At 42.8% G+C, this 15,094-nt stretch overlaps 1 protein-coding gene across 6 annotated transcripts in view; it reads left to right on the top strand.

Moving 5' to 3' along the window:
• Positions 1–13,784, top strand: part of RXFP2 (relaxin/insulin like family peptide receptor 2) — a 55,442-nt gene extending 41,658 nt beyond the window's left edge. For all 6 annotated transcript variants that reach the window (XM_019530109.1, XM_019530108.1, XM_019530105.1 and 3 more), the window contains 4 exons: positions 3,642–3,871; positions 5,668–6,078; positions 11,061–11,279; positions 13,252–13,784. In XM_019530109.1, coding sequence (XP_019385654.1) covers positions 3,642–3,871; positions 5,668–6,078; positions 11,061–11,279; positions 13,252–13,511 — 1,120 coding nt within the window. In that variant the 3' untranslated portion in view covers positions 13,512–13,784. The remainder of the gene's footprint in view (positions 1–3,641; positions 3,872–5,667; positions 6,079–11,060; positions 11,280–13,251) is intronic.
• Positions 13,785–15,094: the final 1,310 nt, after the last annotated feature.

The raw sequence follows: 15,094 nt of genomic DNA, 5'->3' as shown, positions 1-15,094 counted from the left end.
CTCCTGGCCACATCGTTAGTGCTGCATCCTCCACTCTTTACTTCCTCTGGAAAATCGAAAGCTTCATTCTGTTCCTAACTCCACTGTGTCATCAGTGTGTAAAACATAAACTACCCCTGCCCACTTGTCTACCAACAGACTACTAGCAAAGTCACCCACTGGGCTACTGGGCCATACCTGTGTCAAAATTTGATACATCAGCCTTCCTGTATTTCACAGTCATTTCAGAAAGCTACTTTATCTTAATGAAATACATATTTTACTGTTTTAAGTTATTTTATACATCTTTTTCTTTCATTAATTTATATTTTTGGATTATCTAATATTTATGTACAGGTTTCCCTCTCTTTATGCTGTACACACATTCCTGGAAAATGGCACATAATTCAAATTTTCATAAAGGGAACCCAGTTTACAATGTAACAAATAGGGATACGTTCCAAGACCTCAATTGTACTGACTCCCAGCCCCATTTCTACCACTTTTACAAGACAATTTTGGTACTTACCAACAGCAGACAGTACAGACAAGCACAGGGTGGTGGTGAATGTTTAGTTGGTGTGAAGAGAGGGTGGTGAAGGGAGTTAGTGTTAGTGAAGTTCTCTTGTGCTTCATTGATGGACCGGGAAGAGGGACTAGGAGATAAGATAGTGGGACACTTAGAAGCCATAATGGGGATGGCAACTACAGAAACACGTGTCGTGGACAATGACTGAGAAGCACTGGTCCACACAGGAAACTATATTTTGGTGCGCATCACTCCCACAATGCATCACACAAAGCAGCTGACTACGGGCTTCCACCACACTGATCACATAAGAGTGAATTTACCTGGCATATAAAAAAATTTTGGCATAAAAAGGGTCATTGCATAAGAGTGAATTCACACATACAGAACCTGAATAAAGTGAGGGAAATCTGTACAACATTTCACATATAAACTGATAAAATATTTGATTTTTGTAAGTTGATGTTTTTTGTGATGTTTTTTGCCCACCCCACATGCAGGTCACGCCTTCCCTGCCCACCCCACCCATGGGTTACACCTGCCCCCCCACCTTACCTGTGAATCATGCCATCCCCTTCACCCCACCCACAGGTCATGCCTGCCTCCCCATCCCACCTGCAGTTTACACCCCCCCCTACCTTTCATGGGTTGTGCCTCCCCCACTTCCCAGTGGACCCCTGAGAGTCCCTTAAAGCCTGATGGACCTCTAACCCCCCTGCTAGCCCCTCCATCCTGACTTACTTGATATTGGGCAGCCATTTTAATTTGATTTACTGCCCCCCTCCCAATGCCCCTGAATGTCTGTGCTTAGCTTTAGAGAAAGGTATTAAATAAATTTTCACTATAAAGAACTGAGAAACATGCTGGAATCAAGAGAATATATATCAGTTCCACTATAAATTACCATGCTTCCTTTTCATAAATGCTAGTTTTCAATAATTTATTAACCTTCCTCTTTTTTTAGTATAGCTAGGGAATGAGCTACTCCAAGCAAACACCCTCTGCAGAAGTGTCTTTTTCATAAGCCCCACTCTATTTGACTAAACAAGTCAAAAGTGTCAGTATCTCAGTAACATACCTCAGATTCAGTTTACTGATGGCCTTAAGTGTCAAGTCACAGTTTAAAGACAGACCACACACCAACAGTCTGTTAATGCAGAAAGCAACATTGACCTGGCAAAATCCCTTCTGCCAAGATCAAATCACAAATCTGCTGCTTAGGAATCCCAGCATGAAACACAGTGAAATATCAGTGTTTGATTTGTGTAAAAAAGTTATGGCTCCAAGATCCAGTAAGTAAACTTTTTAGTGTGGCAGGCTTTTCTATCTTCGCCTGGTTCCTCGGGCTTAGAGAACTGTCAAAGCAATTGGTGGGGCAAACCCACCAATAAGAGACCAGCAGGGGGAGGAGCCTTTGGAGAAGTCCACCCTGCCCCTACATTGGGGCGAGGTGAGAAGCGGACCTAACTGAAGACAGCGCTCCACCTCCCCCAATTGGCCAGTCTTTACTCTTGGGACAGAGTCCCAAAAGTGTATATAAGGAGCTGCATGCACAACACACGGAGGAGATGACGAGGGACAGAGAAGAAAGAAGAAGCTGGGGCTGAGGAAGAGCTACTCAGGGGGCATGTCCAGTTGCCCTGAAGAGCCCAAAGACTCAGGAACAGCAGGTGACTGCGTCCCCAATCCCTCACCACAAGACAGTGTACTGAGCCAGTGTAGGCATCACTGCGTGAAGGGGCCACAAGGGACCAGGACCTTGGGAGCCGCTCAAGGCATCTTGGGTCTCCAACCCCAGCATGAGGCCTGATGGTGCATGGAGGGTCCACAAGGGACCGGGACCTTGGGAGCCACTTGAGGCAGCTTGGGTCTCCAACCCCAGCATGAGGCCAGATGGTGCAACTGTCACTGCACGGAGGGTCCGCGAGAGACCAGGACCTTGGGAACTGCTCAAGGCTGCTTGGTCCTCTAATTCTGGCGCAAGGTCAGCACCAGTGCAGATGCTGCTGCATGGTGTGTCATCGTCAGACTGAGGGCCTTTGGAGGGGTAGGGGATGGTTCAGGCCCGATTCCCTGCTGTTGGGAGCAAGGGCCCATGGGCAGTGCAGGTTCCACAGCACAGCAGGCCTGTACTGGAACCCTAGCCCTGGGCACACATGGGGTGGCCCAGGCCCACAACGTGCTGAGAAGGCTGAGCTATCTGGACATGTGAATGAGTCGTGCACCCAACACAGGACCTGAGACAGAGCACCCACTATAGGAGCTGCTTGCTTAGCTGGGGATGAAACACCAGGAACCCTTGCAGGACCCTACTTGCCGGGAAGCGTGAGTTCTCGGGCAAGGGGTTTCCCCCCAGGGAGGGACACGGTGGATAGTCCCATCAGAGGGGGTTTATGTTAGAGAGAGAGAGACTCCTCTGGAGGAGGGGGGTATTTGTGATTACCATACATTTTGGAGTGTTTGTTAATTGCTTCCTGTGTCTTATATTTTGGAGTGTTTATTAACTGTTTATTGTGCTTTATATTTTGGGGTGCTTACCCACCAATTGTTGGGACATACCGTCTGGGGATCTGTGGGCGGGGTTTCTCTCATGGGTCTTGGGGGACTACTATACTTACCTGTTGTTATTTGCTGACTCTAATATATTATATGTAAATATTTATTTTTATCACCTATCCAGTTTATTCTATCCCCTCCTCTTTTGTTCTGCACCTGAATAAACCATGTATATAGTTAAGCTATTGTGTCTGGGTCTTCCTCTATAGAGACACACGAGAAGGGGAAGCTGCAAGCAAGCTGCAGTTTCCATCTCCAGCATGCACGCCCTGATGACCCTCCCCTTCTATTGGAGAGGGGAGTACACACCCTGGTACACCCAGGTTACATTAGAAAGGTGTTAAAAACAACTCTGAGCAAATCTGATAGTCTTCTAACATCAAGTACAGATTAAAGGTAAGAGCCTAGCTGAATGTCAAACTGATTTAGGCCTCTTACATAACCACCTGTTTCAACCAATAGGCATAATGCTTGTCAGGATTGTCTTTCTTCGCATCTAACTGAAGATCAAATACATAATTGTGCCTTTGGCCTGTGCTTGAACAGTTATTTTATGTGTTCATTTCTTTGCTTTCAGCTACTTCAAAAAATTTCGGTATTGCTCCTATGCTCTCCATGTCCGAATATGCACTCCATTAACAGATGGGATTTCATCATTTGAGGACCTCTTAGCTAACAATGTTCTAAGAGTATTTGTCTGGGTCATAGCTTGCATTACATGTTTTGGAAATCTTTTTGTCATTGGAATGAGATCGTTCATCAGAGCTGAAAACAAAACACACGCTATGTCTATCAAAATTTTGTGTTGTAAGTATATGTTAGTGGTATTAATTTAAAATTGAAAACAGTCCGGTATATTATGTATATTCCAGCATGTTTAGCTTTGCTTAGTACAGGGGTTAGCAACCCCTGACACGTATGCCAGAGCATGGCACGCAAGGCCATTTTACTCGGTACACCACAGCCGGCCCAGGTTTCAGGCAGCTGCAGCCAGCCACACAGCCCAGGCTGCTAGTAGCATGTGGCTGGGAGGCTGCAAGCCCTGCTGCAACAGCCTGGACTCTGTGGGTGGCAGCAGCTGTCCAGAGCCCAGGCCAGCCGCAGGCAGGAGGCTGCAAACAGCTGCACTGGGCTCCTGAACCCTGGCCAGACTCAGTGGTGGCTGCACATGTGCATCAGGGTAGAGGGTGGGGGCGGCCTGGGCAGCACAAGCCCAGCCCCTCCTCCATCATCCACCCAGAGATGCCCGTGCAGCTGCTGCTGCCACAGAGCCAGTGCCAGGGCTCCAGAGCCTGGTGCAACTGTTTCAAGTCTCCTGGCTGCCTACTGCAGCTGCCCAGAGCCTGGGCCAACTGTGGCAGGCAGCCAGGAGTCTGCAAACTACTGCACTGGCCTCCAGATCCCTTGCCTGGGTTCCCTGGCAGTGGCAGTTGTATGTGCACTTCTGGGCAGACGGCGGGGGAGGGGAGGGGGTTGTGCTGCCCCAGGCCCCTCCCCCAGCTGTCCACCCAGAGGTGTGCATGCACCTGCTGCCACCGTGGAGCCTGGCCAGGGATCTGGAGCCTAATGCAGCAGTTTATAGCCTCTTGGCTGCCTGCCATAGGTGGCCCAGACTTTGGGCAGCTGCATGAGGTGGCAAGCAGGCTGCAAACAGCTGCACTGAGCTCCAGAGCCCTGGAACCAGCTCCATGCCAGCAGTGACTGCACACTTGCCTTGGGACACAGGGCAAGGAAGGGCCTGGGGCACAGCAACCCAGGACTCTTCCCCACCTTCCCCACCCCCGCCAAAGGTGCATGTGTAGATGCCACTAGTGACAAGGATTGAGTCCCTTGCATCTGCCCTGTGGCCTGCCCCAGCATGCCAAATCAATTTGTGGGTCAGGGTTGGGGTGTTACTCTTGCTAAAAACATTGCTCACCCCTAGCTTAGTACATTTATGTATCATGTACCAAATATTAGCTTCAGAATATGTGTAATCTGCATTTGACTGTTTTTGTCCCATTTCCAGATATTCTTGGTATAATCAGAATGTTCCTCTAATCCTTTCAACTCAACTGACCAAGATGTATGGAAAGAGTCTTAAAAACTTAGTGGTTTCACTTTATCAATTATGTTATTACTTTGACATTAAAGAATATACAAGGGTTAACTACTTACAGTGTTAACTATTTACTCTTTAGGTATTGTGGTTTTTTGGGCAATCCCAGTGTGATTTATAAATTGCGTATTTCATAATTAGGCAGAAGTTTATACTGATTGCAAATGAATGCACTGTATTTTGTCTAACTTTCAGGCTAGTAAGGTTCTCTCCTTGGTTCCAATAATCAAGGCTTTGTACACTCATTTCCTGTCTATATGCATTCTTCATAGTAGAGATGCCTGCCTGTTATTTATTGTTTAATAAATCCAGGCAGTGCCATGACCTAGTATGTATGGCGTGATCACAGTCTCACCAATCAAATTTCTTCTGATATCACAAACACTGTGATATATACATTACTGCATACATCAGCCACAATTTCACCAACTCTAAAAAGAATTTTTTGTGTATACTATTTTTAACTTCTGCTTTCACTAAACTGTAAATTTTACTTTTCAAATAGGTGCTGATTGTCTAATGGGCGTGTATTTGTTCTTCATTGGGATCTTTGATGTTAAATACCGTGGAGAGTATAAAAAATATGCTGTGCTGTGGATGGAAAGCTTACCATGTCATATCATGGGGTTTCTGGCCATGTTGTCTACAGAAGTCTCTGTCCTTTTGTTGACATATCTGACTTTGGAAAAATATTTAGTGATTGTCTTTCCCTTCAGTAATATCCGACCAGGAAAACATCAAACAGTAATAATCCTTGTTTCCATATGGATTATTGGATTTGTAATAGCAATAATCCCATTTGGGGATGAGGACTTTTTTGGAAATTATTATGGGAAAAATGGAGTTTGTTTCCCACTTTATTCTGATCAAACAGAAGAAATTGGAGGCAAAGGGTATTCTTTTGGCATTTTTCTTGGTAAGCTTAATTTTTTCCTGTCTCTAAATGACTAGTTTATATTATTTTTTTACAAAGTACAGCATTTATAGCCTATATATTTTCACTTCAATGTTACTATTCATACTGTGTTCCTCTTAAAGAAAGAAAACATGATCCCAGGGTTTAAATTAGAGGGGAACTTGGGAGGGGAGGGGCTGAGAACCCCCCCATAAAAGATGAAAGCCCCCCCACTAAAATTTGAAAACAATAACCTGGGGGAGGTAACCTTGGGTGGGGGGTTCTCTAATTTTATTAGGGCATTGTGGTGGACGACCCAAATTTTTTGTGGACCTCCCCAAAAGCTAACATACAATTCAAACCCTGCATGATCCTTACCCTGAAGAATTTACAATCTAATTTTAAACAAGATACAAGTGACTACAATAAAGAAAAGGAGAGACATGAATGGTGGAGTGTAAATACAGTAACAATAAGAACAAGCAATTACATAGCTATATTCCCTGAACAGCATGATGGTTCACTTTGATTTTCACTTTGATAAATTAGTAACATTTTTTATCTTCATCTGCTACCTCATAATATAGAATTAAGCTGCAATAATACAAGAAATAGAGGATGAAATTGTGAAAGCAGAAAACCTAAGTGTAAGCTAGTGGTAGAGAATGCTAATCACAAAAATCTATAAAATGAACTGGAAATAAGCAGTCATAAAGCCTAAATCGGGACTTTAATATGAAATATAAATATACATGATTGGACAGCGCTTCAGAGCATCCTATTTAACCAAGTAAAGAGCTTTATTCAAGCCTCCAGAAAACTACCTTACCCCTGCATCACATCTCCTGAACCATATTAATACAGTATCAAATTATATACATTGAATAATTATCTGTAGGGTTTTTTTAATTTCATGACTTCAAAATACACAAGAATATAGGGCATTTGTTTGCTTAGAACTAAATCCAAGTTTCCTGAACCAAAAGTGTGAGGGCAATAAACTTGTTGACGAAGATGTCAGATTCATGTAGCATTCCATGTGCATTACAGCCAACCAAACAAGAAATAAACTTCAGGCAAACACACTTGTTTGGTGCACATTTTGTGAGCTACAACTATAAAAAGACACAGTATATACTTTTAAGAGAAGACACTTCCTTTTTTGTGGTCTATCTATTTCAAGCATTTCAGTTTAAAGATTTTTCCGTTTTCCTGGAACTGTATACTGTATACTGGAAATGACCATTTGTAGAGAATTTGGTCTCTTCCAAGGATGGCTTAGTGCCAGTTCACATTTTAAAAAAAGACCTTTTTGTTTGTGGTTTTTGTTTTAGGCCCTGATTCAGCAAGATTGTGAAAGTATATTCATGAAGCATTTAAATAGCTCTATCAGTTTCTACAGTTTATGATTATTCAGGGTCTTATAATAAAGCATATATTTAAACACCATGCTAAATGAGGACTTTTATCCTCATAAAATATTTTTATTTGTATTCTGCCCATCTTGCAACCTTTATCTACTAATGTAAACATTATGGCTGCTTATAGACATTAAAAACAAAACAAAACAGCACTTTAATTTGAACTCAGCACACTTCTGCATCAAGTCCAGCACGTGCCAAGAAAAGGCATCACATTAGTTGGACCTGGCTTGCCCAACTTTTGTATACATCAGGCACTTCAGTGTGGCACAAAAAAGCCCTGCTGAATCACCCGATTTGTAGAGGTGCTGTAGAAATGGGTTGAACTAACATGCTACTTCTTCTGGTAAAGCACATTTGGGGGGTGAATTTAAACACCTGTAAACAGCCCATGTGGTTAGTCTGTTCTCATGCAGATAGTAGGTTTGACATAGACTTTTCACTTTGGAGTCAGGAAGGATTTTCTTCATTAGGTTACACTGACCATGACTGTAGGGATGTTTGCCTTTCTCTGTACATGATGCCCTGAGCATAGATTAGCCAGTTACTCCCCTGTCATTGAAGTGGCAAGGTACTGGCAGCTTCCCCTGCTTTTACCTGTGGCATGTTATAGTGTACTGTAATGTGAATATTTTCCTGCTGCTTCATAGGTTGCTATGAAAATTATTTTATCAAAATTGATTCGCCTATAATTTATTAATATTAAAATGTCACAGTATTTATTGCCCTGAAAAATCTATTCTCCTCAGTTGCCTTATGTATAAGAATCTTCTTAGGATTTGCTTAGGAAATATTTTTTCCAATTTTTTCTGCTAAATTTATTTTGAAATCAAGTTAGTGTTCCACAGTGGGTGCATCTACGCAAGACGCTTTACAGTGGAGTTGACTAATTAGCTCCGCAGTAAAGCATAACCATTTGCATAGGCACTCCTATTAGGCCAGAGTAAACTAATTAACTCTGCCACAGGATATTACTTCCTGACACAAGTACTATTCTATGGTAGTTATTTACTTCTCCACACCACATGTGTCAACAGTGACCGGGGCTGGCTGGGGCACAAGGATGCTACCTTAAGGGGGCGGCCTGCCAGTTAGCTCAGCACTGTAACACCCTTGTGCTCCAGCCAGCCCCTCTGCAGCATATTGAGCTGGGGGGGAGCAGCTCCAGGTTGCCAGGATGACCCCCCAGACCTACTGCCAGTCAGGGCTGTGTCACCTTGGCTCAACATGCTGCAGTCCCAGGAATATGTGTAAACGCTATGTTCAGGAGCAGTAAACTCCAGTGCAAACTGTGCTGGAGTTTATTGCATCACATTGATATCACGTGGAGATGCATCCAGTGTGACTTTTACATTCACTAATATGTATATTACAAACATAGGGCATGGTTATAGAATTTACCTCCCTTGTTTAATAGGGCCACATATTCCTTTCTTGCAGGAAACAGGATGAAAAGAGCAGACACCCACACAAACTATGCAAAGAAATGCCACAAGAATTAGCACCAGAGCATGCTAATTCATGTGTAGAGCTCCTACTTATGGAATGTAAAGTGGACTTGGATAGAGATCCCACTGCAAAGAAACAAAACCTACAGTGATGTCAGTGGAGAGGAGTGTGTAGGCCAGAATTCCAGCACCCGTCACCACTATGAGCACAGACACTAGGGGCATAGCATTTTAAGGTGCAGCATCTTGAGTCCATACACCACAATATATCTGTATAATACACCATAATATACCTGCATAACAATGATATGTGGCCTTCTACAGTAGCTTCAGATCAATATCCTGTTGAGATCAGTTCCTAACCCAGCTTCAAAGGGCCATATAATTAAATTGTTTTAAAAAACTTGGCTGTAAAATCAGCTTTTATGTGGTTCTGCAAAACGGTCTAAACTGAATTTGAGCCCAGACAGACTACATTTCACAGAATTTTAGAAGCAACTGGACCACGTTCTCCTCTAAATTGCAAATCCAAGTCAATGCTTTTTACTGAGAACAGAATTTGGTCCATTATTAGAAAGTCCTGCACTTAAAAAAAGGATGGGAAGTTTCTTTACACAGGGTATGAAGCACATTATACATCTGCTTTGCACACATGAGTCTTGCCAGGTCCATCCTTAGGGGAGTGTGAATTGGGGTGACTGCCCCAGGACCCACACTTTAGGGGACCCCGCAGACATTGTCATACAGACCCCGCCATGGCCTCACTGCCACCACCGGCAGCTGCGGGCAGTTGCTACCACTTCCTACCCTCACTGCCACCACCACCGGCTTCAGTGGGCAGTCGCCACCCCCACCTCCCCCTGCTGCCGCCACCAGCTTCTGCAGGTGGTCACCATCACCCCCACTTCACTGCTGCTGTCAGCTTCTGTGGGCAGCCACCGCCCCTCCCCCTCCCCTTCCCCTGGCAGTTGACACTACTGCCAGCTTCTGTAGGTGGTCACCGCCCCTACCCCATGGCCCTGCATAGGCTGATATGCCCTGGGCCCACACACCCCTAGGGACAGCTCTTGCAGTCATTTCTGATGGACTTCAGAAGTGACCTGAGAAAGCTATTGGCTAGCATTTAAGTAATCAGCTTTCAGGATGCAAGATCTGGGATACAGTCCTAGATGTTTCCACACACCTCTGCAAGTGGGAGATGGTTATGTCACTTCTGGCTCTGATTATCATAACCACCATATTGTTATGCAACAGACAGGCTAAGTATCTCTGCTGAGGAGCAGAGCTAGTTAGCCTGGGTGCAGTAACACATGAATGTAGCCATCCTGATTCTTGACTATACCTACCTCCTGAGCAGAAGCATAGCTGCATTTACATGGCACTGCACCCACGTTACTTAATTCTGCCTCTCAGCAGAGCTAATAAGTTCAGACAGTGTGAGGCAGAACTAATTAGCAGATTTGCATGCAGTGCCATGTGAATACAACTATACTGCAGCTACCTCCCAACCCACAACCATTTTGTTCCCTGTACCAGGCAGTATTGTACTTTGTCCCCTCGCTATATAAAACAGGACATTGCCTGCTGCTGATCTAGGACCAATTTTTCAAACTCAGGATGACAATTCTACTTCAGGTAGTCCTCAGGAAGGCTGGGACAGCCTCAAAATTCAGAACTCTCTTGGAAAATTCAGGATAGGTGGTTGTTTTAGTTAGCATATGTATTAGTGAGGTTTTGCCCTTCCACAGTAAGCAAGCAATTATTTCATTAACATTCACTTCTGTAAGATACTTTGTCTTTCAGACTTTCTGCAGCCTACCTAGTCAGAAGATCAGGCTAGTGGGAATTATGAACTCATACAGTGCATTAATTATCTGTTTCTATAGTAACTCACACTACAGAATACTTCACACTGTGTAACAGAAGGGAGCACCTGGTATGCATGAAAGCTAAATAACAGCTGTTTGAGATATGTTTCTAAACATTAACATTTATATGTAGAGGGGGAATATGTAGAATATATGGAATAAAGTTAGTTAGGAAGAAGAAATATAACAATGGTGTGAGAAAAGGGAGATAGGAAAAGTCCTTTTCAGTTTGCTGGTTTTGAATCTTCTCTTTTTTTCCCCAATAGGTGTGAACCTACTTGCCTTCATCATAATAGTGTTTTCATATGTCGGTATGTTTTATTCCATAAAAAAAACTGCCCTTCAGACATCAGAAGTCAGGAGCCATATTCATAGGGATGTTGCTGTTGCCAATCGATTTTTTTTTATAGTATTCACTGATGCCATCTGCTGGATTCCTGTTTTCATTATAAAAATCCTCTCTCTGTTCCAAGTAGAAATTCTAGGTAAATTTAACTTTGCTCTTTGATAATGTGATTTCTTAGCTCTTCTTTTGTTGAAGTTTCAATGTTCATATAAAGCTGGACCCTGTGATCTTTGCCCAGTACTTCTGCAGGCAAAATTCTCATTAATTATGAAGGAGTTTATCTGAGAAAGGACCCAAGGATTGTTCACAGGGTTTAAATATTTATCAAAACATCTGGCCTGATACTTGGCTTCTGCTGTATTCAGGAATCAGAGAAAAATAAACTGGTATTGCCCTCAAAATTCACATGTGGAACCGAGAACAGTACAAGCACTTCTGCTGCAATGGCTGTACAATCTCAAAATGATACTCAGAAATCAGCCCAAGAGTGGGGTTTAGACAGTTCAAACTCCAGACCTGTAATTAATATGCTGACAGGTTCCCAACTGTATGACTTCCAGATAATACTTGAATAAAACCATTTTTGTCTTTCCATTAAAATTCTGGAAAACTGACAGTTTTGCATAAAATTGAGTACCGTAAATAACTTTTACCATGCAGCCAACAGAGGCATTAAACAAACCCAAAGAATTGTCATTTGTGTGAGGAGACCTAGTTTAGCTTCATTCATCGTACAGAAATATATTTGCATTCCAAGAGAACAGCCTGTTAACAAATGAAGTGCTGTAAAAAATACTGGCTCTCAGGTAGGTGTTCAGGTGCTTCAGCTCAGTGGCTGGACCACTGGGCTGGGATTCAGGAGATCTCATTACTATTCCACCATCATCTCAGACCTGCATTCCATATCTGTAAAATGGGTCTAAAGATAAGATCACAGCTGGGGACTGATTGGCTAAGCAGCAGCTCTGCAGAAAAGGACCTGGGGGTTAGACTGGACAATAAACTATGAAATATAAAATATAAAATATGAGCCAACAATGTGCCTTTATTGCAAAGAAAGCTAATGGCATACTGGGCTGCATTAGCAGGAGTGGTGCCAGCAGATCAAGACAAGTGATTATTCCCCTCTATTTGGCAGTTGTGAGGCAACATCTGGAGTACTGTGTCCAGTTTTAGCTGTGTCCTGCTCCACTACAGAAAGGATGTGGACAAACTGGAGAGAATCCAGCAGAGGGCAATGAAAATGGTTAGGGGGCTGGGGCATGTAATTTATAAGGAGAGGCTGAGGGAAGTGGGCTTATTTAGTATGGAGACTGAGAGAGGATTTAATCACAGCCTTCAACTACCTAAAGAGGGGTTCAAAAGAGGATGGAGCTAGACTGTTCTCAGTGGTGGCAGATGACAGAACAAGGAGCAATGCTTTCAAGTTGCAGCAAGGGAAGTTCAGATTAGATATTAGGGAAATCATTCTTATGAGGATGGTAGTGAAGCACTGGAACAGCTTACCCAGAAAGATTGTAGAATCTCCATCCTTGGAGGTTTTTAAGACCCGGCTAGACAAAGCCTTGGCTGGGATGATCTAGTTGGGGATGGTCCTGCTTTGAGTACAGGGTTGGACTAGATGACCTCCTGCGGTCTCTTCCAACTCTAGTTTTCTATGATTCACCTCTTTTGTATCCCATTTTGAAATCAACTGATAAAAGTGCCATATAAGAGCTAGAAGATGTATTTTTAATACATCATGTGCTGGACTTCAGCACATGTTTAATTGTTTTGCTTTATGGGTCTTTATATCAGTAAATAGAAAGTAAATATATGACAGAACATATGACCATGACATGCAAACTAACACTGTGTCACACACAAACAGTACTTAGGTTTGTGTCTTGTTGTCTGTTTGTATTCTGGCCTCTATTAATCTGTGTGGTAGATTACTAGAGACCACAATATCCAAGTCCCCTTCATATAAAAATAATATTACAGTATAGTTCTAAAAATTAGAGACAGCAAAAACTGTTGGGATTACAATATGTTACGCTTTTGCTTCTACATAATTCCTACAAAGGAAAATGCTGAATAACTTCTGAAGTTCTGTATCTTGTTTTTTCTAGACACAGTCACTTCCTGGATAGTGATATTTATTCTGCCAATAAACAGCGCGTTGAACCCAATTCTCTACACTCTAACAACAACTGTCTTTAAGGAGAAGTTAAAGCAGTTTCTGCACAGTCATCGAAGGAGGTCTGTTTTAAAAAATGACAGAAACAGCTTGGCTACATCAGTGTGCACAGGTGGTTCCCTAATCCACGCTTCCTCATTTAAACTTGGATTATTAAACAAACAATCCTTGAGGATAGTAAAATTAACCTAATTATACAAGTGATGGTTTTTCAGTGAGATCATGGGAACTGGATCTCACTGGATTGCAGTAATGCTAATCTCTTTGAAATTTATTTAGAAATTTCTTTGTCATTCCCACCTCTGTATTCATCTTCCCATAAAATAAAATACCAGCTGTTGCTTTTATCAACTGGGTGTCATGTTAAGGTTCCAAGCAAGCATGCTGAAAGTTGGAACTGAAAACAATGATACATTTCCATTATTCATTCCATTTCCCCAGGCATCAATTATACTAGCATGAACGTCCCCTTGAGCACCTAATTTCACGTGCCAACCACACAAGACATAATTAAAGGTCATTCTTTTAGTGCATCTCAGGGTTTGTTAATCCCAGTTAGATCTGACTTGGTGCAAAAGGGTAGCCATTTTTATTCTATGAACAAAAGGCTTAACTAAATGCTCTTCAAACATAACAGGAGACAAACACAACATGGAATATCCCCATCTATTGGGAGGAGCATGTACTTGGGCCAGATGGTGACTTGCCTCAGATGACATGATTCAAAACTGACTGGGGAAAAATAGATGGAGGCCTAACAGCCCACAGAGAAGGTCAGCTGGGTTTTGAGCCTTTCCAAAATATGTAAGGGACTAACTAAAGGAAGGGACTAACCTGACTGAAGAAGAACCCAGGGGACTTAACAGAGGTAGAGAAAAATCAAGAACGTGGCATATCAAGGGGACCAGCAAAGCTACAAAACCTGCTAATTAGATCCTCCTTCTCTCCAGCTACCTGCACATTAAGTAAAATAGAGACTTGGCAGGCAAGGTTAGTAGGGACACCTGAGAAGACTGGCTAGGGCAGAGCAGGGAATACAGGCAGCTACATGTGTAAAACCAGGGGAAGGTGTGAGCTGTTACAAGGGGAACAGTTGTGTGCCTGGGTACTAGGCAGGAAGGTGGAAATGGGTGGAGTGGAGTTTTAAGTTGTTGACTGGGGAGCCTGTTGGTGTTTCCCATTGTGTGGATTGTTTATCTGGTATTGTAAGCCAGGCTAAGCCTTTCTGGATAGGGTGGGGTATAAATGTAAGTAATAATAATGTTAATGTAGTGTTAGAGTGATGTTGTAGCCATGACAGTCCAGGAATTATGTAAGAGGCAAGAATTTCCTAGGGTGATACATTATTGGGCCAATTGCATAGTTGGGATAGAGTTAGACAAGCTTCCGAATAAAGAATGTCTATGCCAGGGGTAGGCAATGTTTTTGCCAGAATGCCAAAAATACCACAATGTCTACCTTGTAGGGTGCCAGAGTGCTGACACACCAAAAAAACAAAACTGGGGTGGGGGGCACATGGCAGGATTATTAACTATATTAATATAGTTAATAATCATAAATGCTGCTTTTTTATGGTAAATACCAGATTTTCTTAAAATTCTACAGGAGGTGACAGTAAATAAAACTTCATATACTACCTTTATTCTTGTGTATTCATTTTTGTTAAGCATGTTGTTGATGCTTAAAGCGGTTCGTTTCTCTGGAGGCCACCAAAATCACAGACACACACTCATTAGATGGCACAAAAGGTGTATTTGCAAATAGGGTCAGAGCAG

Source organism: Crocodylus porosus, unplaced genomic scaffold (assembly GCF_001723895.1).
Source record: "Crocodylus porosus isolate Cpor-Errol unplaced genomic scaffold, CroPor_comp1, whole genome shotgun sequence".
NCBI classification, from domain to species: domain Eukaryota; kingdom Metazoa; phylum Chordata; order Crocodylia; family Crocodylidae; genus Crocodylus; species Crocodylus porosus.
This window is presented reverse-complemented; position numbering and strand designations above follow the sequence as displayed.